General features: G+C 50.0%; 1 protein-coding gene across 1 annotated transcript in view; it reads right to left on the bottom strand.

The window, feature by feature from the left end:
* Positions 1–1,236: 1,236 nt before the first annotated feature.
* LOC149271641 (roundabout homolog 2-like) overlaps positions 1,237–22,192 on the bottom strand; it is a gene marked incomplete at its 3' end in the record, with an annotated part of 85,943 nt that continues 64,987 nt past the window's right edge. The window contains exons 3-25 of the mRNA XM_089507257.1: positions 17,743–17,900; positions 17,394–17,514; positions 17,076–17,214; positions 16,858–16,985; positions 16,401–16,412; positions 14,235–14,359; positions 13,312–13,483; positions 11,500–11,705; positions 9,459–9,540; positions 9,016–9,199; positions 7,903–8,069; positions 7,401–7,522; positions 6,422–6,638; positions 6,211–6,335; positions 5,917–6,088; positions 5,490–5,678; positions 5,189–5,212; positions 5,059–5,101; positions 4,566–4,714; positions 2,680–2,955; positions 2,110–2,236; positions 1,568–1,792; positions 1,237–1,406 (exon numbers count right to left, since the gene is read on the bottom strand). Of these exons, the coding sequence (XP_089363383.1) occupies positions 1,237–1,406; positions 1,568–1,792; positions 2,110–2,236; positions 2,680–2,955; positions 4,566–4,714; positions 5,059–5,101; positions 5,189–5,212; positions 5,490–5,678; positions 5,917–6,088; positions 6,211–6,335; positions 6,422–6,638; positions 7,401–7,522; positions 7,903–8,069; positions 9,016–9,199; positions 9,459–9,540; positions 11,500–11,705; positions 13,312–13,483; positions 14,235–14,359; positions 16,401–16,412; positions 16,858–16,985; positions 17,076–17,214; positions 17,394–17,514; positions 17,743–17,900 (3,333 nt within the window). The remainder of the gene's footprint in view (positions 1,407–1,567; positions 1,793–2,109; positions 2,237–2,679; positions 2,956–4,565; positions 4,715–5,058; positions 5,102–5,188; positions 5,213–5,489; positions 5,679–5,916; positions 6,089–6,210; positions 6,336–6,421; positions 6,639–7,400; positions 7,523–7,902; positions 8,070–9,015; positions 9,200–9,458; positions 9,541–11,499; positions 11,706–13,311; positions 13,484–14,234; positions 14,360–16,400; positions 16,413–16,857; positions 16,986–17,075; positions 17,215–17,393; positions 17,515–17,742; positions 17,901–22,192) is intronic.

Here is a 22,192-nt window from a genome sequence, read left to right as displayed (position 1 = left end):
ATTCAAGGGATCTGACAAGACAAGAATTGACAGACTAAGACAAACCGATACATTTGGTGGAGAGAGCCCTGCTCGCAAGCTTACAATCTAGAGGGAAATGGGGTGACAAACATAAGGCATAGAGAAAGGGTGAGAGGTAGTGTGGGGGTTGTATCGATGACAAGGAAGTTCTAGCAGCTAAGATGGTGCGGCTTCTCTGAAGAAGTGGGTTTTTAGATGTTTCTTGAATGTTGGGAGGGAGGGAGAATGCTGAAGGTTCCTTGGGAGTAGATTCCAGAGATATGGGGCAGCTCGAGTGAAATCTTGTAGACGGGAAAAGGAAGAGGTGATGAGTGAGGAGGAGAGCCTTAGCCCATGGGAGGAACGTAGGGATCGAGTAGGAGAGTATTTGCTAATGAGGTCAGAAATGTACGGAGGATCAGTGTTATGGGGGCAGTATTATTGGGGGGCAGTGTTATGTATGGGGGCAGTATTATGGATGGCCTTATATGTCAGTACCAGGATCTTAAATTTAATTCTAAAGGTAATTGGGAGCCAGTGGAGGGTTTCACAGAGGGGGGAAGCAGAAGAGGAGCGACGTGCAAGGAAGATGAGCCTAGCAGCGGCATTTAGGATAGACTGTAGAGGAGAGAGTCGAGACAGTGGAGTGCCAACCAGAAGAGTGTTGCAGTAGTCAAGACGGGAAATGATAAGGGAATGAACGAGTGTTTTTGTGGATTCTTGGGTGAGGAATGGGCGGATACGAGAGATGTTTTTTAGGTGCAAGCGGCAGGATTTGGCGAGGGACTGAATGTGAGGGATGAAGGAGAGGTTTGAGTCAAGGATGACCCCAAGGCATCGGGCCTGGTTATTAGGAGAGATAGTCGTGTTGTTAATGGTGATAGAGAATTCAGGTAGTGGAGTGGAGATGGAGGGAGGGAAGATAATGAGTTCAGTTTTAGAAAGATTAAGTTTCAGGTAGTGTTGTGACATCCATGAAGAAATAGCAGACACAAATAGTGACACGCGCTATATCACATATAACATAGCGACGCGCTATATGACACTGCTTTTACTGGTTGTCGAGGAGTTACGGGATGATGCCCTTTGTATGTGCAGCCAGCGAGACACCATCATACAGCAGCATGCGACTAACGTGGTCCCCCAGTAACTGCACGCATCGGTAATGCAACTGATGTGAAATTCAAGCCGTTAACGCTATACATGCTGTTTCATTAATACCAGTCACCGACTCACCTGCGTTTTGGAAACTGACGTTCTCTGAACTCAGCGCTGGGTTCTGACTCAGGTTCCGTCGATGTCCGAGGCGCAGGTTCTCTCCCCCTTCCAGCCCAGTATGGAGACTGGGGTTGGACTGAGTCAGAGGGGGACTTGGGGCCCTGGGAACAGATCCGCCGGGCAATTTCCTGAAATATAAGGAAAGACAGTTCAAGACCGAGGAATATTTACGCTGAAAACCACTTTAATGAATTAGAAGAGTATTTACAGGACCCCAGTGGAGCCCCAGCGCTGTATAATATACAATGACAGCCGTTAAAGGGCTCGTGCTGCTGCCGGCGCTTCTAACCTGGCCTGATGGGGAACGTCAAACTGATGCAGTCGAGGGATGTCCTCCGATGGAGTCACGTCATCCCGGGGTGACGGTGTCAGGGTGGCCGTAGACTGCTGGCCGTAGGAGTGAGCCGGGGACGTAGCGTCACAGCGGGGCGGTGGGGACGGGCAGCCCTCCGGGATATTATCCATCAGGTACGTCCTTTCTGGCAGCGGAGGACACCACTCCTCTGTGTCTGAGCTAAAATGTCACACATACGGATTACAAACAGATATAAAAACAACCGTCTGTCAGCCGGACCCTGAATACTTTCCCCCGCAATAATCATTAACGTGTGTAGGGAGCAGGATCATGGTCTTATCTCGCTGCACATTGGATATCACTAACTATATGTATAAAGCTTCTGCCCATTAGACATCATATGTCTTATGGTTTAAAAACGAGACTCCAGTTAATAAGCAGACAGCAGGGATACCCAGACTTGTGACGCGTGAGGAATACGCGGCAGACGCTTGGGCATACGGTGTATTTGGAAAGATCGGGGTATTTGGACGTACGTCATTTCCATGTCTGTATCGTCGTCCTGGTACTGGCTCAGCTCAGGAGGCGGCGGGGGCAGAATCTCCGTCCAGTTTAGGGAAGGGGTTTGTACTGGTTTGCCAATAGATTTTTGCTTTTTAGAAACTGAAAGAAAAAAATCTTTAAATGTAAAAAATTAGCTGGAAATGTCCCCCCCCGTACAGGCCGCAGGGTTAATAATATAATAACACTTTCCAAAAATATTTAAGCCGCCATTTGTTAGACGCTCGTTATTTAATTAACATGTAAATGACCGGCGTGTGGGGCGCAGATCCCACCTGGAGCCGAGAGACGGGGTCTGGGTTGCCCAACATCTGCGGCGCTCGGTAATGCAAGCACTCAAATATCTTTCAAATACCTTTTTATGGGTTTCCACTGGAAAGCAGCCCATTGTTTGAGTTTAGTTGATACACTGTACAGCAGGGGCAGTTATCTGGGGTAATTAAGTGCCATATACCCCCTGCTCAGCAGCACAGGATCGGTTCCACTTCATACAATCTGAATATATCTGCATTCGGAATTTTATTTCTGAAAGGGATGGAAAGTACCGTTTCCGGCTTTGCTGCGATCCGGTTGGGCGTAGAGGATCCCGGAGGTACCGGGCTGGACGGGCCACTGATTGTCTTCCTCCTCCGGTGAGCGGAGGCTTTGTCCGCCGTAGGGTACAACGGGTGTTGTGGCATACGGGGTAGTATGCTGGGAGAAAGCGCTGTTAAATGTTCTCATATCATCACTGGTGGGGTCAATGGTGCTGTAAATGGGGCCATCTGAAACCCCCGTCCCAAACTTCTCTGTCTGAGCGATGTAATTAGAAATCCCGGCATCTATTAGAACGAAAAACGTTAATAAACCCCAAATACTTGATAAATAGAAGCGTAGAAATAATACATATAAACAACTATTATAAATACATATAATTATATAATACATATAATAACTCTTTATCTCTCTCTCACATATGACAACTATATATATATATATAACACATATAATTAATGACTATATATATATATATATATATATATATATATATATATATATATATAGACCCCATACTGAAAAAAATATTCCCTCAGCCCCCAATACTGGCATTCAAACAACCACCAAACCTGGGAAAAGATTAGTGCGCAGCAAACTGGCCCCAGAACAGGAGCATACACAGAATGGCACCGTACCATGCAACAAATCCCGCGGCAAACTCCGCTAACATATATGTGACAGCAACACAGCCAGTCACAACAACAAAACATACAGCATCAAAGATTCTTACTCATGTACATCGGCAAACGTGGTGTACATCATACAATGCTCTGCATGTGACAAAGGGGGCTACACTGGAGAAACGGGGCTTAAGCTGCACCTTAGAATGAACCTGCACCGAAGCGCCATCAAAAACCATGGGGAAGAAAAATATTGCACCCCGGTAGGACATCATTTCACACAGAACAATCACTCCATACAAAACCTAAAAATTAAAGGACTCAAAGGAAATTTCAGAGACTCTCAGGAAAGAAAAACATTTGAGATGAAAATGATTACACATTTTAACCCCATAAAAGAGGGACTTAATGTGGATTCTGGCTTCCTTACACACTACCAGAACTTCATATGAACTTCATCTAAACATCCAATGTCTAACTGCTGTTATCTTTGATGTTTTACTGTGGTTATTGGTTCCCTAAGTTTATTTGTTCTGTCCCTGGGTTATCTCTCCACCTCTCTGCATTTCTCACCTCCAGACCTATTATTTACGACACCCCACTCAACCCCCCCCCTTATACCATCACTTGTTTTAAGTTGTAACCTCTATCATGTTGATTAGTATTGCTTCGGACCTGATGAAGGGAGGATAACTCTCGAAAGCTTGTCTTTTTAATATTATGTTAGTCCAATAAAAAAGGTATCACCGCATACTCTGCAATACTCTATTTTTTGACATCGTATATATATATATATATATGCATGCATATAATACATATAACATCTATTATAAATACGTAAATTACATATAATAAATATAAAATACATATAATACATATAATACCTCTCTATATGTATATATAATACATATAACTATATATATATATATATACATACATACATACATATAATATAAATAACTAATATATACATATATATAATACATATAAAAACAACTATAAATACATAGAACAGATATATAATACATATAAAAACTCTCTCTCTCTCTGTATATATATATATTTAATTGATATAACCGCCATATATATATAATACATGTACTAACTTTTATATATATATATATATATTATATATATATATATATATATATATATATATATATATATATATATATATATATATATATATATATATATATATATATATATATATATATACAGAGAATACATTTATATAATACACTTCTTGGGGCGTTTGGAACGAAAGGATTCACCGTTATAGTATCTTTCCGAGGCTGTGAGGTTTCCGGGACAGCAGGCAGCGGCCGGGTCTTTCGGTTTCCCGTTTCTCAGTAAGTTGGTCGCTGGCCAGGAATCAGCGAGCCAGGGATAGTTGGAAGCGCTGGTTGCCAGCAGGCCAGGCCTATGAAAAAAAAAAAAAGCATACCTATCACAATGACCAGGCAAACTACCCGCCACAGGGGCAACACAACAGAACAGGCAGTGGGGCAGACGGACACAGAACCGGCAACGCAATCAAAGAAAACAAATGAGTTTTTCCGACAAAGCAAAAAGCGACGCTCTGGGAGATGCAGCCGCTGCGGGTTTCATTATTACGCAGAAAACCGACGTAAGGATTGATCCTGATCACCCAACATTACCCAACGTGTCAATCGTATTGATTATAAAGGAGCGTGATTGTTAAGGAGGGGGGTTTGTGGGCTGCCTCTGGGGGTCTGCTTTTAGGGCCCTGGCGGGTTTTCTCACCGTGGGGTAAGGTGACTGGCGCCCTCTGTGTGCGGAAACGAAACTGCAAAGACAAACAGAATAGAAGATTACAAAATAATGCCGGCGGCACCGTGAGAGTTACGGGGAAATAAGAGAAGGTAGCGCTTACCTGCGGGGGTGTACGCAAACGAGGCTGCGGGAAGCAAAGGAAACACTCAGGTGAGAACGGAATCAGAACCCCCATCCCGTTAAATGCAACCTCTCCAGCCCGACCCCATCCCGTTAAATGCAACCTCTCCAGCCCGGCCCCATCCCGTTAAATGCAACCTCTCCAGCCCGGCCCCATCAGGCTCTATAAAGCAATCACTGAATAAATAAAATTTCTATGTTTGGCTTTCAGTGATTTATTCACGATATACTTTAATGGCGTAACACGCGTGTTGGATCGCGTGTATACACGCTCTGCTCACCCGTGTAATGACTGAGTTCTTTGCGCTTCTTCCTCCGGCAGTAGATCCAGACGCTGAAGCACATTAGGATTACCCAGCATGCGCCTCCAATGCCTGCAATGAATGCCGGCTGCTTGACGACATCTGTGATCTGTTCCGTCAGGCTGACGTTTTCCCCGTTATTAATAGGAATCTGCTCCAACAAGGGCTCTGGGGAGAGGAGGGGGATGAGAAGATGGAATGACATCACACCTTACAAAGTATGACACAAGCGAAACGTATGACATCACCAACCAATGACAGTGTATGATACAAAGAGGGAACTCACCGTACCCTCTGAAATGCGAGTCTGTACATAATGAAAACACACAGCGGGGCCTTAATGAACGATGACATACAAGCAGCAGGTCTCATGACGAAACACAAACTAAATGTTCGGGCCACTTACTGATCTGAATGGTGATTGGCTGACTCTTCACCCCAAAACCTGCGCTTGTTGCTGCTGCGACCTCCACGCGGTAGGGGATCCCAGGAAGGAGCCCCCGAATGACTGTGGAGTGCATCGCGCCGTCCACCGTCTGGTTTATATAATACTTCGTTTCGTTCCCCAAACACCAAATCTAAGGATAAAAGGGATACGATAAACACAAAAAATATAATTATTCCGTTTATATATCACCAGCACATTCCGTGGCGCTGTTACAGCTGCGGACAGCGACCGTTAACGGTCGGGTCACGTTACCCGGTAATCCTGGATAATCCCGTTCTGATGTTCCACTGGAGGCGGTTCCCATGATATGCTAATATTGGTGCTGTTATTGGTTCCCACGGTTACCACAGCGACAGACTGAGGCGGGGCACTCGGAACTGGGGAGAATTATTTAAATTTAGAAACTTTTATTACTGAAAACAGGATTGGATGTATACGTGTCTCCGCCGTTAATAATATTTACCTTCTTCGGGCGTCCGGACGGCAAGCGCCTCGCTGTCCATGCCCTGAAACTCGTCGAAGTACGGCCGGATCTTGATCTCATACTCTGTCCCTTTCTTCAGATCCACAAGAATGACCCGTCGCTCCGAGGGAGACTTCACGTCCTGAACGACCCAGACGCTGGATTTGGGCCGATACATAACCCGGTACCCCTGGATAAACTGAGCTGGACGATCCACCTAAAAAGGGGCGCATTTCGATAAACACAAATCCCGCTGTACAGCGCCTTAGAATATGAGGGCGCTATATAAACGAATGAGTAATAAATAATGGAGGGCAGTTCTTTGGATTATTCCATAGTTCGCATTTCACAAGCGCCCCCCCAAAGGGTAACAGAAATTTACCGGCGAGGAGGATTTGGAACGAGACGCCCCCCACGGGCTCCCCAACTTTGGCGACTAATTACCCCAAAACCTCACACAATAATCTGCTCGCCCCGGAGAGAGCGGCTGAAATCCCCGGGTCTTTCCGCTGATCTTATTACTACTGTTCGAATGTAACGGTCACCGAGCCCCTCGCTCACTGAGTCGGGGGGCTTTAATGTTTCTGATTGGGTACACAGCTATTGGTTGCCAAGGGCAATGGGGAAAAGACGGTTGTTGTCCACAGCAACTTAAATATATTGATTTAAAGCATCCCAGTAAATGCCTTTTGCTTGAAATTCTATATGTGGAGCATTTAATGGCCTCCGTTCGGCAGAGACGGCTAATTGTTGCCACCCTCAGAGGTCACAAGGTCACATCCTACGGTGGGTTAACGCCACGTAAATACATACTTCTGAGGATTTAAAGACAAATAACCGGAAATTTAACAAAAATAAAATATGTGGACATTTGGGTCGAATAATCAAATTCTGATACCTTAGGTAAAAATTGATTATTTTACCGAAAGCCATGATTGGGTTTAATTTTGCCCATTTTGGGATTTATGAAGTAACTCACCGTCCAAGTCACCTGGACCGTGGAGGACGTGAGAATAAGTGGCTTCTGAAGCTGGACGACGACTTCCCCGAGTTCGCGCTGGACCTGGCGATGGTCAACGCCTTGCCTGGTGGGACTCACATCTGCCACGAAAAACAAGGACGTGAAATAAAAGAAAAATACAGCACAGAAACAACGAAGACTTTCGAGTGTAAGCTCTTAGGAACAGGGAACTACTCCTGTGTTTCTGGGCCCCTGTATAGCGCAGAATCTGCTCGATCACGGTACGGACTCGAATGTTAAACATGACGGTTATTAAGGAGTTGATGTGGTTCTCAGATATATGGCCGTCGTTATATATATGGCCGTTGATTCGTTATATATCGCCAGCAGATACTGTAACGCTGTTACAATAGGGGGACGAAGTTAAAATGACGCAAAACCGAGAGACAGGAGGAGAAGAGGGCCCGGCCCCCGGGAGCCGGCAATCAGCCATGGAGGACTCTGGGGACTCTGAACTCACCTTGGGTCCGGACCGGCTCGGATATCGGGCTGGGGTCACTCAATCCAAATGAATTCGTTGCGCGGATGATGAACAGGTAGACTGTGTTGGGGTTTAATCCAATGACCGTGTGCTTCTCCACCTTAACGTTGTCTGCCACCGTCTGCCAGGTGCCCCCCGACGACTGGCTGCGGTAATGAGAACAAAGAGTTAAATCCTGAACCTGCAGCATAAGATGCAAATCATTACGGAGGGGGTTTACTCAACAATACCGACCCACCATGTGTATGCGAATGAATGAGGCCATTACCGACGGCACCGCACAGGACAAGAACCAGGGGCCACACTGAACACAAGGTAGTCCAAGCCTCGGCAGCTGGGAAGGGAATAAAATTGGGGACGCGCATGAAGCTCCAGATGGGCACAGGTTCCCCAAGCGCCCGGTCGGCCACTGCACTCCCTTCTGCCGTCACTGAAAGCTGGCGATGAGGGTTACGATTCTGTTTTTTCTGCATCCCTACAACGCTGTTATTGGTGTTATTGGTGAGATGCCCCGGGGCCTTTGCTGCGTGGGGTACATACACAGGATACAGTCGTCCCGGCACCACGGACTGGAGGCGGACCAAGAGGCCGCGATGTATCAGATACACGACGTTCTCAGATACTTTAAACAATCAATTCAATGTTTTTCCACGAAAAGAATCGGTTTTAATAAACAGAATAAACCCCGAGACATAAATCTCTTTTGTTTCTCCGGTTCTTTCCCTCTTTTTGACCCAGTTCCTGATATATGGAGCCACCTTCCTGTCGCCGCGTTCCTGACGATTAAAGTACCACACCTGAGCACTCTATAAATCTCTCGGCAGCAGATGGCGGCGCATGCTCTGGGGTTTGTCCCCGGCACCTGGCCGTGTTTATAGAGAGGTAACGAGGAGAGGCGCAGAATAAAACCCTCGTTATCGGCAGAGAGGAGGCCGCGAGTCGCACAAATTAAGAGCCCGGTTTGCAAACGGCTGAGATAATAAGTGCCAGAAGTGATGCGAGGGGCGGATTATGAGGTCATTACTGGAGTATTTCATGGCTGGGAACCTGCGCGGCCGCCGGGAAAAGGACAATAAATCCCCAAAGAATTACCTGAACGCTTCGATGATGTAGGAGGAGACCTGCGCGCTCGCTCCCTGCGCGCTCCCCCCCTGCGTGCTCGGCTGCCATGTTAGCGTGACGCTGCTCTTGGTGACGTTGGTGACGAGCGGTTTGGACGGGGATCCGGGAACGAGGTTGGGTTCGGAGAGCTGCACGTGTCCCGAGGAGCCTTTCTCTTCAAAAAAAACAGAGAGGTAAGAGCGTCGGTGACTACGGCGACCGCAGGAAATATATATATATCGTACCGGGTAAAATCATATACATGCCCCCGGGGTAAAATCAGGTGGGGTAGATTAATTACACCCATTGTACGGCGCTATGGAATGTGATGGCGCTATATAAAACTATAAATGATAATTCTTCATTACATCATAAGCGAGTAACAGAGTCATTTATGCAGAAGCAGCCGGGACTTCGTCTGATAAATTATTTACCTTGGACTTCCAGGAAGCCGCTCCACGTCGTCTCCCCGGTGGAACTCGTGGCTACGCAGGTATACAGCCCCGAATCCGACACCTGAAACACACAACACGTATGTAGCGGGATAACACGCCCCGATCTGTGACACAATATACCGTAACACACTCTATTAGAGCAACGCCCGCCGCGGGGCAGATATCTTTACGGAAGAAAGAAGGACATTTCTTCTGACAGGGGGCCTTCTGTGCTCTTCCCGGATTTAGGGGATTTGTTGTATTTTACGGCGCGTTGGGGGTCCGCAGGAATTGTCTCGGATCGTTATAAATGACCAGCGGTAACCTCAGGCCGTCTCTGGGGTTGTTAAGTCATAGAAGCCCCCTGAGTACGTGGACAGAAGGCCGGTGCCGAGCGGCGCATTAACTGCGCTGGGACACGGGATTCGCATTAACCAAATAACGCGAAGCACTCAGCTCCCCGCTGACGTCCCGCATCAATTTTTAAGCAAATATTTAGTGTTCTATAAGTAATTCATGAGAAACCTCCGTTTTACCCCAAACCGCAGAAACCGCCGGCAGAAACCTTCCTTCTCCCAACAAAAGCTTTTATTTCATCGATTTCCAGTCCCTCCGCAGAACGAGGAAAATGCGGCTATTTCTACGAGGACCGCAATCTGATTGCTGCCGGGTAATTAACTGACCCCCACTTCAGATGGGGAGGGGTAATAGCCTCTTACACCCCCCAGGGGCAAGTTTATTTAAGCTGAGGCCATGGCAGCCGGAGACCCAGATACACCGGTCCACGTGTTACCGAGCGCAGGCCACGCAGGCAAATCACGCGCAACCCACCCATCCTCATCCTCTCCCGGAAGCTCCTTCACCCTCAAAGCCTATGCCGCTCCTCACCCGTCCACTATGGGGTCCTGGCCAGGTACAGCGCTGTGTACACTCCCCACTGTACACAAAGCTTCACTATTATTGGAGACAAAGCGCCGTTCACCTAGACGGAGGCTCGTGTAGGGAGCCGGCAGGTGAGCGGCCGGCAGTGTTTACGGACGCCGCGCACGGCTGACTCTCCTTAAAGCCGCCGACCTCGGCACATTCCTGTCTTTCAAGACATTTTTTCGCTGTTGTTCCAAAACATTCACGTTTTTATTGGAAAAACAAAGAAAGTCCTTTGAGGGTTTTGTTTGAAGGCGAGCTTTGAAGATGACAAAAGGATCCCGTTCAGACGAGTCAAAAATCAAAGCGCATCGGAAGCGCGGCGGCGCTCTGTAGTTCCCGGTCAGCTCGCGAGGATCTCGTGTTTCGGTAAAGTTACCGGCAGAGTATCAGGTTTTCGGACGCCGGTCTCGGGGTATTTTTTCTCCTGTTTGGAACGATGAGTATTCGGAGCGTTAGGTCGCCGGGCGGCCCTGGGGGTTACGTGTAAATGATGTAGAGTGTAAGCTCTTGGGAGCAGCTCTGGCTGCCGATTAAATATTAACAGATCATCAGATCAGACACAGGACAGGCGCCGCGGCGCGCAGGATTAATAATGTACGCGCTCCCGGCAGACGGAGGAGGGAAGAGTTCAGCTTCACTGCCACGAGAAACAGAAACCCGCAGAATATACCGGAACTTCCACCGGCAGCGACCGACACAGCGACCCGCGCCGGCGTCTCAGCTTCCGGCCCGAACCGGAGCCTTTCACAACTGGAAAGCAGGTGTGATTGGCCAACCTGCGTCACATGCCTGACCGCTTTCTGTCCATAGTAACGGTAAAATGGCGGTAATTCACTAATAAGCTGCAGCAACGAGAGTCTAGTCTGGGACTGAGAATGTCCTCGGGCTGAAGATGGACATGAGTTTGACTTTATAGAAAGGGTGGTAGAAAAGTGGAACAGCTTCCCAGCAGAGGTGGTAGAGGGTAATACAGTGAGGGTATTAAACATGCATGGGATAGACATACGGCCCCTGAAAAAACGATTTGGTGCTCCAAACCCCCCCCCCGGACCCCAAAGAATTGTCATCAAAAAATAGAGAAAAAACAGAACCCCCCTAGGAAGAACCGACGAACCTGGAGATGGGTGATCTGCAAGGTGCCGTTGTCCTGGATACCGATTCTGGGGTCACTTCCTGCAATTCGCTGCCCGTCTTTCAGCCAATTGATGCTGGGGAGAGGGTTGCCGGAGACGTGGCACTGCATCTGCGCCACCGAGTCCACTGCCACAGTTTGATTGGCTGGGCCACGGCGAATTATCGGCGGGATTCGGTCGGACGTCGCTGAAAGGAGCAATTTACAGGTTATGTGTCACAGCGTGAAGTGAAAGAAGCCCCGGCTACAGTTAGGGGGGAAACCCATCTGCCCGCCGAAGCAAAGGGGTATTAAAATCAGGGGGACTAATGAATAAAGTGACGCCGCGCATTAAACGTAATGCCACGGAGAGTTTATCCGGCTTCGTGCTGATTAATGCCGACCGCCGTCTCTATGAATAATTGATAATCATGTTGGTTTAACAAAGTGTCCCGTCGGCATCCGCCGCTCAACCGCCTCCTAATGAAAGCAGCGTCTGGGAGCAGTAATGGGTCTTTTAGCTGAAAACAGTAAAATTTAGATAATTAAGAAGCCAATTCATCAGTTTGAGTGACGAGAGCGGCTGGGAATCCACGCTGTTAATGATTGTTCTTTCGTGGCGGATTCTCTGCCCCCCCCCGGTAATTTATCGCATCTCCTGCTAAATATCACTCTAAAAAAATAAGTAAAATACCCCAAAATGGTTTTTTTTATGGGGCGTGAAAAGGAAGTCGCTGCAGAATCTGTCCTCCCGTCCAGGACCCACAACCTGTTCTGCCCCCTCTGTCTGCCCCGAGGGGGCAATTCTTTTTAAATCAGCCAGCTACAGAAAGCGCGTCCCGGGGCAGGCGCCTCGTCTGCTGCGGATCGATAGATCTGATTGCCTCGTGCTGGGAGCATTGAGCGGTCCGAGGCGGGGGACGTGCCGGGAGCGCCAAACAAAAGGACATTGTGCTGAACAGCGGGAGGACACGGCGTGCCGGCCGGCGACCGAGTCAGAGCCGACGCTTCTCTCCCAGACGGTGATTCCACGGGGCGATCGCCCGCATTCACCCAATAACGGACATTGGGCCGAGATAAATGTATCCGAGATGGTTTTTTAATGAAAGGTTGTCATGGTAACACTCGATTTCCCTATATATTTACATATCACAAAATATACGATCCTCGCTGTTACCGTAAGATGTTTACTTTCCCAACGAATTGCTGAGTGGAGTGATGCAGGGCAAACATTACTGCGCGGGGCAGAACAGCGAGGTCCGGGGCAATATTTTGTAGAAAGGCGTGAATGATTTGTGTGAATTTCTTTACATTTTTTTGCTGTTTTTTTTATTGATTACAGTACATTAAATACGGAAAATGATGTCAGGGGGCAAAAACAGTGCTGTATTTACCTTTGCCCCCTCACCCCTCCCTGGTGTCTGTCATATTTAAAGACATGATGTCATACCCCGTGCACTTTATCTTAAAGGGCCGCAGCGGCTTTTAATGAAGCCTATGGAGTGGATGCTGAGCCGGCACAGCCTCCATCGCATAAATAAAAGATCTCCTTTGTAACCGGGGGTCTGATCGCCAGCAGGAGACGCGTCCCCTGGTTTTGTACCAGGAGGACTGCTGCCCCTGGACCTGCTGCCCCCTGGATCTGGGGTATGTCACCGGGTAGTTATTGGGCAGCGGGATGGGGGAGCAGCTGGTCCTGGCAGGATTTATTGGTTTTTAGTCTATTTCTTGAGCTCGAGACTCTGCTCAGACCCCGTCCCTCTTTAATTCAATTATGGTTTCTTCCGGGTAAACGGGGTAATTAAAGCCTCTTACCGTCCTCCACTTCCAGAAGAGCTTTGGCCAGGATGCTCCCGGCCACGCTAATGGCCTGGCACATGTAGTAGCCCGAGTCACCCGTCTGGACATCGATGACGGTCAGCTCACCGCTCGGAGACACCGAGAATCTGCCCACGGTCTGGGGAGGCTGACTCGGAAACAGCAAGATCTGCCGGCAAAACAGGACAGTTATCAGCGCGCTTTCCCCCAAAAAATCTATTTACATGCAATCCACGGGCAGCCATCCCGAGAGACAGCCGTCACTCGCCAGAGACACCCGTCACCCGCCAGAGACAGCCGTCACCCGCCAGAGACAGCCGTCACTCGCCAGAGACAGCCAGAGACAGCCGTCACTCGCCAGAGACAGCCATTCTGTGCCATTTATTTCCTCTTCACCCCACCTGCCACGTGGCATTTAAACGGACAGACGGCCCGTGGCATCCCGATGTCTATGGGAACAGGTATCTGAGCATTAGTTACGTGGTAATTCCAGGGACCTTCTGACCCGTAGCTCCTGGGCAGATTCCAAACAGATCTATAAAAACCAACCGATCCCACCGGCGGGTTCATTAAACCAGCAGCCTTGACGGCGACCTCGGCCCCGGCCACGTTAAGAGGGGTCAGGCTGGTGTTTGCAGTCTAATGCTCCATACACAAGGAGTCGTTTACTTAGAGTGTCGGCGATATTGGGCTGTTTGCTTAAGAGTTTCTCTCCACACCGTAAATACCAGCAGTGCTGAGCGGGGGATTTACAGGCCTTTCATTTCCTTTTATTTATTTGGGGGGGGCTGCAGAGACCGCGACAGACAAGAAAATAATCAGGATTCTAACCGGAACTTTCATGTAACGGTTAATATTTACACCCGGCCGCTGTGACCCCGTCTGTCAGAAATGTATAATGTTCTAGAAGGAAATGTTACCTGACTTCCTTCCTTCTGCCAGAAGACGGCGGGCGGAGGATTCCCCTTCGTTTCACACTGAAAGGTCACCGTGCGACCTCGCGCCACGATCTGGTCCCGGGGACGCGTCACCAGCTGGGGTGGGACTGCAATCAAAGGGTTAATTTGCAAATGTTCATGTTTTCTCTAATCCAAAAAACTGTTTTTAGTTAATGATTGTTCGGCCCTCGTGGACTGGCTTCAAAGCGAAGGAAAGAAGCTGAAAGCGCAGAACCGATAAGGATAAAATTTAGCATCAGCCCCCCCCTCATTTACTTCAAAGAAAACGGGGGGCCGAGAGCGGCCCTCATTAATGATAACACAGACAGGAGGCCGGCAGAAAGTGACCTCACATCACGAGGCAACTCCGAGCGATGGGGGGGGGCAAACAAAGGAGGGCCTTAAAACAAAGATTTAACCATAATCGAGGCAGTCTGTCACGGCCCGTCACTGTCTCTCTCACGGCTCGTCACTGTCTCTCATACCGCCCGTCGCTGTCTCTCACACCGCCCGTCCCTGTCTCTCACACCACCCGTCGCTGTCTCTCATACCGCCCGTCCCTGTCTCTCACACCACCCGTCGCTGTCTCTCATACCGCCCGTCCCTGTCTCTCACATCGCCCGTCGCTGTCTCTCATACCGCCCTTCCCTGTCTCTCATACCGCCCGTCACTGTCTCTCACACCGCCCGTCCCTGTCTCTCATACCGCCCGTCCCTGTCTCTCACACCACCCGTCGCTGTCTCTCATACCGCCCGTCCCTGTCTCTCACACCGCCCGTCGCTGTCTCTCATACCGCCCTTCCCTGTCTCTCATACCGCCCGTCACTGTCTCTCACACCGCCCGTCCCTGTCTCTCATACCGCCCGTCCCTGTCTCTCACACCGCCCGTCGCTGTCTCTCATACAGCCCGTCCCTGTCTCTCACACCGCCCGTCGCTGTCTCTCATACCGCCCTTCCCTGTCTCTCACACCACCCGTCGCTGTCTCTCATACCGCCCGTCCCTGTCTCTCACACCACCCGTCGCTGTCTCTCATACCGCCCGTCCCTGTCTCTCACACCGCCCGTCCCTGTCTCTCACACCGCCCGTCCCTGTCTCTCACACCACCCGTCGCTGTCTCTCATACCGCCCGTCCCTGTCTCTCACATCGCCCGTCGCTGTCTCTCATACCGCCCTTCCCTGTCTCTCATACCACCCGTCACTGTCTCTCACACCGCCCGTCCCTGTCTCTCATACCGCCCGTCCCTGTCTCTCACACCACCCGTCGCTGTCTCTCATACCGCCCGTCCCTGTCTCTCACACCGCCCGTCGCTGTCTCTCATACCGCCCTTCCCTGTCTCTCATACCGCCCGTCACTGTCTCTCACACCGCCCGTCCCTGTCTCTCATACCGCCCGTCCCTGTCTCTCACACCGCCCGTCGCTGTCTCTCATACCGCCCGTCCCTGTCTCTCACACCGCCCGTCGCTGTCTCTCATACCGCCCTTCCCTGTCTCTCATACCGCCCGTCACTGTCTCTCATACCGCCCATCACTGTCTCTCGCTACCCGTCACTGTCTGTCTCGGGGTATTCTTATTCTACGGTTAAGTAATTCATATTTTGTCTTTCCCTCCGTTTCCCATGATCCCTCAGTGCAATTGGAATCGGAATCCTCCCGTCAGCCTGAGCAGGAAGTTGGAAGCCAAGCAGGAAGTTGGAAGCCGCTTCCTGTTCTCTCCCTGCGTTGTTTTAGCGGACGGCTCGTGAGCCTCTAGCGCTAGAGATTGTTTCCCGCCCCGGGGGTCCTCTGTAGAGACCCCCTTTACCCCCATGGACCCCCTGGAAGGTTTTGCTAAATTCTTCTCAAATCTGAAATAAACGTTCAGATTCAACATTTTCTGCGGACCCCCGCGGCAGAGATCTCATTAATCGAGTGACACGTCTGATTTCTAATTCATTGGATTAATTTTACCCCCCCCGCGCATTATTCCCGATTAATTAATTCAGATTAATATTAATGAAAATGAGGAAATAACCGGTTATCAGCAGCCTCCGGTACCCCAGTCCTGCCCCTCCCCCACCCCTATCCCACCTCCCCCCAGCATCCCTCAGCTCCGGCCCCCAGACACCCCGGCCCCCAGCATGCATGAAATGAGGTGGAATGAATACTCACACAATGGACCGACTGCAGCCAACGGGAACCAAAATAAAACAAAAGAAGACGAGATGTGAAAAGATGAAAAAAATGTGAATTAAACATGAAATGGAACGAGAACCGAACGGCGCGTCCCTCGGCGGGAACTTCCAGCCGGTGCAGCCGGTGACATGAGAATGTGTGAAGATCTACGTGCACCCCAGGGGCCGCTCGCCCACTTCCTTTACCAAGCCCAGGGGCCCCTCGCCCGCTTCCTTTACCAAGCCCAGGGGCCGCCCGCCCGCTTCCTTTACCAAGCCCAGGGGCCGCTCGCCTGCTTCCTTTACCAAGCCCAGGGGCCGCTCGCCCGCTTCCTTTACCAAGCCCAGGGGCCACTCGCCCGCTTCCTTTACCAAGCCCACGTCAGGGGCAGATAGCGGGAATACGTCAGGGGCAGATAGCGGGAACACACATGAGCCATCCAGTAGGACCTTACCATGGACTCCAAGGCTTCCCGAGGCCTCCGATTTGCCGACGCGGTTCTCGGTGACACACGTGTACGTCCCCTCGTCCTCCGCACTCACTCGGGTAATCCTTAGCGTGTTGTCATTGCGGATTTCATACCTTGAAGACAGTGTTTTGGTGACAAACCTGGCCGGGAACCCAGTATCCTGAATATTCTACCGCTGGATGCCACCCTCTGGGACCACTTACCTCCCGCGGGGTAACTCCCCCTCCTCTTTGCGCCAGCGCACGGTGGGAGCCGGGTCTCCCTGCACCTCGCAGTAAAAGTCCACCACGTCGTCGGCCAGGACCACCTGATTGATGGGTCTTCTCACAAAGCTCGGCCGCTCTGACCCGAGGAGAAAAAACAACAAACTGGGATGAACCCTGCCCCAGGAAGAACTGCCCCAACCTGACACAAGACTAGAAATCCACCCCTCCTTCATTCAGCCCAAATAATTCTAAACCCCCCCCGGTTCCTCTTCCTCCATCGCTGCCCCTTTTCAGCTCCGTCCCTGTGCGACATACCAAAGACTATGAGCTGCGCATGCTCGCTGTCCCGCTCGCCCACCATGTTGGTGGCCACGCACACGTACATCCCCGCGTCGCTCTTCTTGCTGTTCGAAATCATTAATTTTCCTCCTCGGATCTAAAAGAGAGAAACGACAGGAAAGGGGTTACTGCGTGTTACAGCTTCCCGTGTAAACACGTGTCACGCCACGTCACGCCACGCAGACCCTCCGATGCTGGCGGCCCCAAAACTCAATTAACATCTTCAGCGCTGGTATGGAAAAGAACACTCTCCATCTCCTCCCGGACAGTATTTAAACCTCTATGACTGCCCTGTTATTCCGCCCCGTCCGCCCAGGCTTCTTACCGTGATCCGCTCATCCTTATCGCTGATGCGACCGCTGTCTTTCTTCCAGGATATGGTGGGCTCGGGGTGGCCCCGCGGCGGGATGCATTCCATGACAGCCGGTTCTCCTGCCGCTACGACCACGTCGCTCGGAGCCTGGCGGAAATCATCCCGCAAAACTGCGAAGACAGAAGCCACCATCAGAACCCCAAACTCTACAAACCCCGCGACTGCAGACACATCGGGAGAAAGGCCCCCGGGGGCCGGATTACGGTCTGATGCGACGCTCTGCACGAGGAATCTGCTGCACAGGCCACGAGCGCTCACCAAATCTCCGCCATTCCCAAAGTATTTATTCTCCCCCATTCACCACGATTACCGGAGCCGCGCGTTTCGCAGATAATTGTATGATTGGCGGCCATCATTCATTTCCGCACAAAGAACATAAAATAACACTGAGGAAAAAAAGTCATCCGTGTCCCCGCCTCCGCGTTCGGCCCCCTGATCAGATGTAATAAGGAAACGTCACACCAACCCCTGGCCACATCTCTCTTCACGGGGGCCGGGACACTGTTATAGACTTTCTGGGGCAGAATTCTGCATTTAGAGTAATCCGCAGAACTGGTTACTGTCACATTTGCCCCAGAATTGCCACGTGGTGCCCGACCCACCGGAGTGCCCTCAGCTTCATTCATACATCGAGCCCATCGCAGAGATTCATTCCATCTACATAATATAAGTGAATAATGGGCTATCCATACATAATGACAGCTGTAACCATGGCAACAGCCAATGCCTCCTGAATAAAGAAGGAGTTAGCGGTAACAGTAACCACGGCGGCGGCGGTGAATAATGGGAACCTCCACGTTACGGGCTTCTTCAGCTTAGCGTCCTCTGCGGCTGAAAGCTTCGGCTCGCGCTGACATTCATAATAAACTCCCCGGCACTGATACTTTGTAATGCGGTGCGACATGCGGCTCTGTGTAATGAAATGCGTCGCTAGTAAAATGTGATTTGCGTCCAGAAACGGCCCTGTTGGAAGTGGATTATCCGCTTCCGGTGGGAATAGCAGGAGGTGTTAGCGTGGATTGGAGTTTATTGCCCCGTTACCCCAGAGGGTCGGTCACACTCCACTCCCAGCCTGAAACACCCCTCCCCCGACACCACTTTTGGTGTGAAATCCTCAGATAACGGGCTCTTTGTTCTTGTTTAAATTAGAGTAATTAGCGAGATCTTCACCAAAACATCGGAGCGTTCGGCCGCCGGCGTCAGATTCTCAGGAATCGGCTTTTTCTGCGGAGCGTTAAATCCCTTAATGAGACCTCCCCCCCCCACTGTAATTCGGAGATAATTGTCTCGTTCACAGCTAAACAGAGTGGATGAAATCCAAGAGACCCCCGAGCCCTGATTATTTGGGGCCCCTCTGATTGGAGGAGATACACGTTAGCTGCTGCGTCACAACGCGGGGTCCACGAGGCAGCCACGTCTCCCACACGCTGAGTGACGCTTTACTGATCACACCTGGAGCTGCTAAATACCCCAACGTACCGGGTTTAGCACCGGGTTTAGCGGCTGGTAATTCACACGCCGCGTGATTCTCTCGCTTACAGATCACTGGTTATTCTCAGCAGGAAAGTGACATTAAACGGACGGAACACGCCATTCTCCATATCGCCGTCATACTCCGCGGCGCTGTACAATGTGTGTTATTATTACTTATATATCGCCGTCATACTCCCGAGCGCTGTACAATGTGTTATTATTATTTATATATCGCCGTCATACTCCGCAGCGCTGTACAATGTGTTATTATTATTTATCTATCGCCGTCATACTCCGCAGCGCTGTACACTGTGTGTTATTATTATTATTTATATATCGCCGTCATACTCCGCAGCGCTGTACAATGTGTTATTATTATTTATCTATCGCCGTCATACTCCGCAGCGCTGTACAATGTGTGTTATTATTATTATTTATATATCGCCGTCATACTCCGCAGCGCTGTACAATGTGTTTTATTATTATTTATATATCGCCGTCATACTCCGCAGCGCTGTACAATGTGTTATTTATATATCGCCGTCATACTCCGCAGCGCTGTACAATGTGTGTTATTATTTATCTATCGCCGTCATACGCCGCAGCGCTGTACAATGTGTGTTATTATTATTATTTATATATCGCCGTCATACGCCGCAGCGCTGTACAATGTGTTATTATTATTTATATATCGCCGTCATACGCCGCAGCGCTGTACAACGTGTGTTATTATTTATATATCGCCGTCATACTTAGCAGCGCTGTACAACGTGTGTTATTATTATTTATATATCGCCGTCATACTCTGCAGCGCTGTACAATGTGTGTTATTATTATTTATATATCGCCGTCATACTCCGCAGCGCTGTACAATGTGTGTTATTATTATTTATATATCGCCGTCATACTCCGCAGCGCTGTACAATGTGTTATTATTATTATTTATCTATCACCGTCATACACTTTCTTCCCGCAGAATAATAACGGATCTTTTTACGGGTCACAGATCAGGAAGACGAGACGCTCTCTCTGTGACACGCGGCCCTCGCCGGCCCCCTGCACCGGGTCTTCCATGAAGCTGTAAACGGATTAAGGCATGACCTGTAATCTGCGAGAGGCTCCGTGATGCCGGATCAGCTAATCTTCCAGAAAGAGGATTAATTTAATCTAATAGAAATAAAACCCTTTCAGGGGGGGGCAATTTTTACCCAGAGGATTCTGCAGCGAGGATCATGGAATGCTAGATAACAAAGTGTTAATATTTACGGGACCCCGACATCCAGCTCCCACCACTCTCAGAAACGGGAACACACGCTGGCAGCATCCGGCAGTGCATGATGGGAGTTATCCTCAACACCAAGGACTATAAATCCGGTTCATCGCTGGAGACGCCGGGACGCCCCACGTATCGGCCCCCGAGAGATAATCTTCTGATGATGAAATAGAATTTGTTTTACAGGAAAATATAACTTGCAGCGAAAGACCCGCAAATATCCGCGAACGGCCTCAGGAGATTAACCTTCATCTGCCATCAAAATGGGTTTAAATCCTTTCATTCCACCTTTTTCTGTCCCCGGGGTTTACCCGGAATGTTCATTCTGCATCTATACATTAATGATATCGGAATCCTTATACGCTAAAGAGTGTGATGTCATCACCTTATGTTTTCGCAGAGTCAGAGTTAGCCTACGGGAAGAGATGTCAGGCGTTTAATGCCCCAACACCCGAGTGCCGGCCAAACCCAGAACCTGCCGGCAGATCGGCCCCATCCGGCCCCCGTCTAGTCGCCCGTTTCTCCTGCTGTAACGACTCAAACCTTAATCAGTTGTTGGTGTCGTCTTAGATTCAGGAGCCGTATGTCTATCCCATGCATGTTTACATTCCCCCACTGTATTACCCTCTACCACTTCTGCTGGGAGGCTGTTCCACGTATCTAACACCCTCTCAGTAAAGTAAAACCTGGGTTTTAGGGTTAGAAAAGTTCTCAATAAAACCATACTGCCATGTCATGTGACGCGCTAACCCATTAACCACCAATGAAAGGGCTGCTTGTCCACGCGGCACTCGGTGGGTTAAAAGAAGAGTTTGTCATTAAATCCAGTCCTTTTCAGGCAGATTCCCATCAGCGAAGAAGCTGCTAACGCAGGCGGCGTGCGTCTGGCCCTGGGTTAGTAAAGGGTTAAGAGGAGGAAATAGATTTACCCCGAAGGCTCATCTATTCATGTTCTCCGCCTCACCATAGATCGTTGTCTGTGGCCCCCGGGCCATGGAAACACTCGCTGGATTAATTACCTCATTACATGACTCGGCCCTCAAAACAATCCCAAAACCCAAGAATTTCACATTAAAAAGTCACGGGACAAAGTGTCACAAGGTAACAACTCATAGCAGCCAATCAGGAGCCAGAGATGCTCGCAGCACCTGCTGAGCCGTTTACTGTAACCGGAGAGGGGCCGCCGGACCCCCAGCACGCACTCGGCAAACGGCACATTCCCCGGGCAGCTGGGCCGAAAAACACAGGACGCCACCCCCACTGTGACCCCAAAAACACAGGACACCACCCCCACTGTGACCCCAAAACACAACGCCACCCCTACTGTGACCCCAAAACGCACGCCACCCCCACTGTGACCCCAAAACACAGGACACCCCCCAAACACACGCCACCCCCAATGTGACCCCAAAAGACAACGCCACCCCCACTGTGACCCCAAAGCACAGGACGCCACCCCCACTGTGACCCCAAAAACACAGGACACCACCCCCACTGTGACCCCAAAACACAACGCCACCCCCACTGTGACCCCAAAACACAACGCCACCCCTACTGTGACCCCAAAACGCACGCCACCCCCACTGTGACCCCAAAACACAGGACACCCCCCAAACACACGCCACCCCCAATGTGACCCCAAAAGACAACGCCACC

Source organism: Sceloporus occidentalis, unplaced genomic scaffold, assembly GCF_023333645.1.
Source record: "Sceloporus occidentalis isolate IW3139 unplaced genomic scaffold, rSceOcc1.0.p SCAF_481, whole genome shotgun sequence".
NCBI lineage: Eukaryota > Metazoa > Chordata > Lepidosauria > Squamata > Phrynosomatidae > Sceloporus > Sceloporus occidentalis.
The sequence above is the reverse complement of the archived record's forward strand: the minus strand, read 5'-3'. Positions and strand labels throughout refer to the sequence as shown.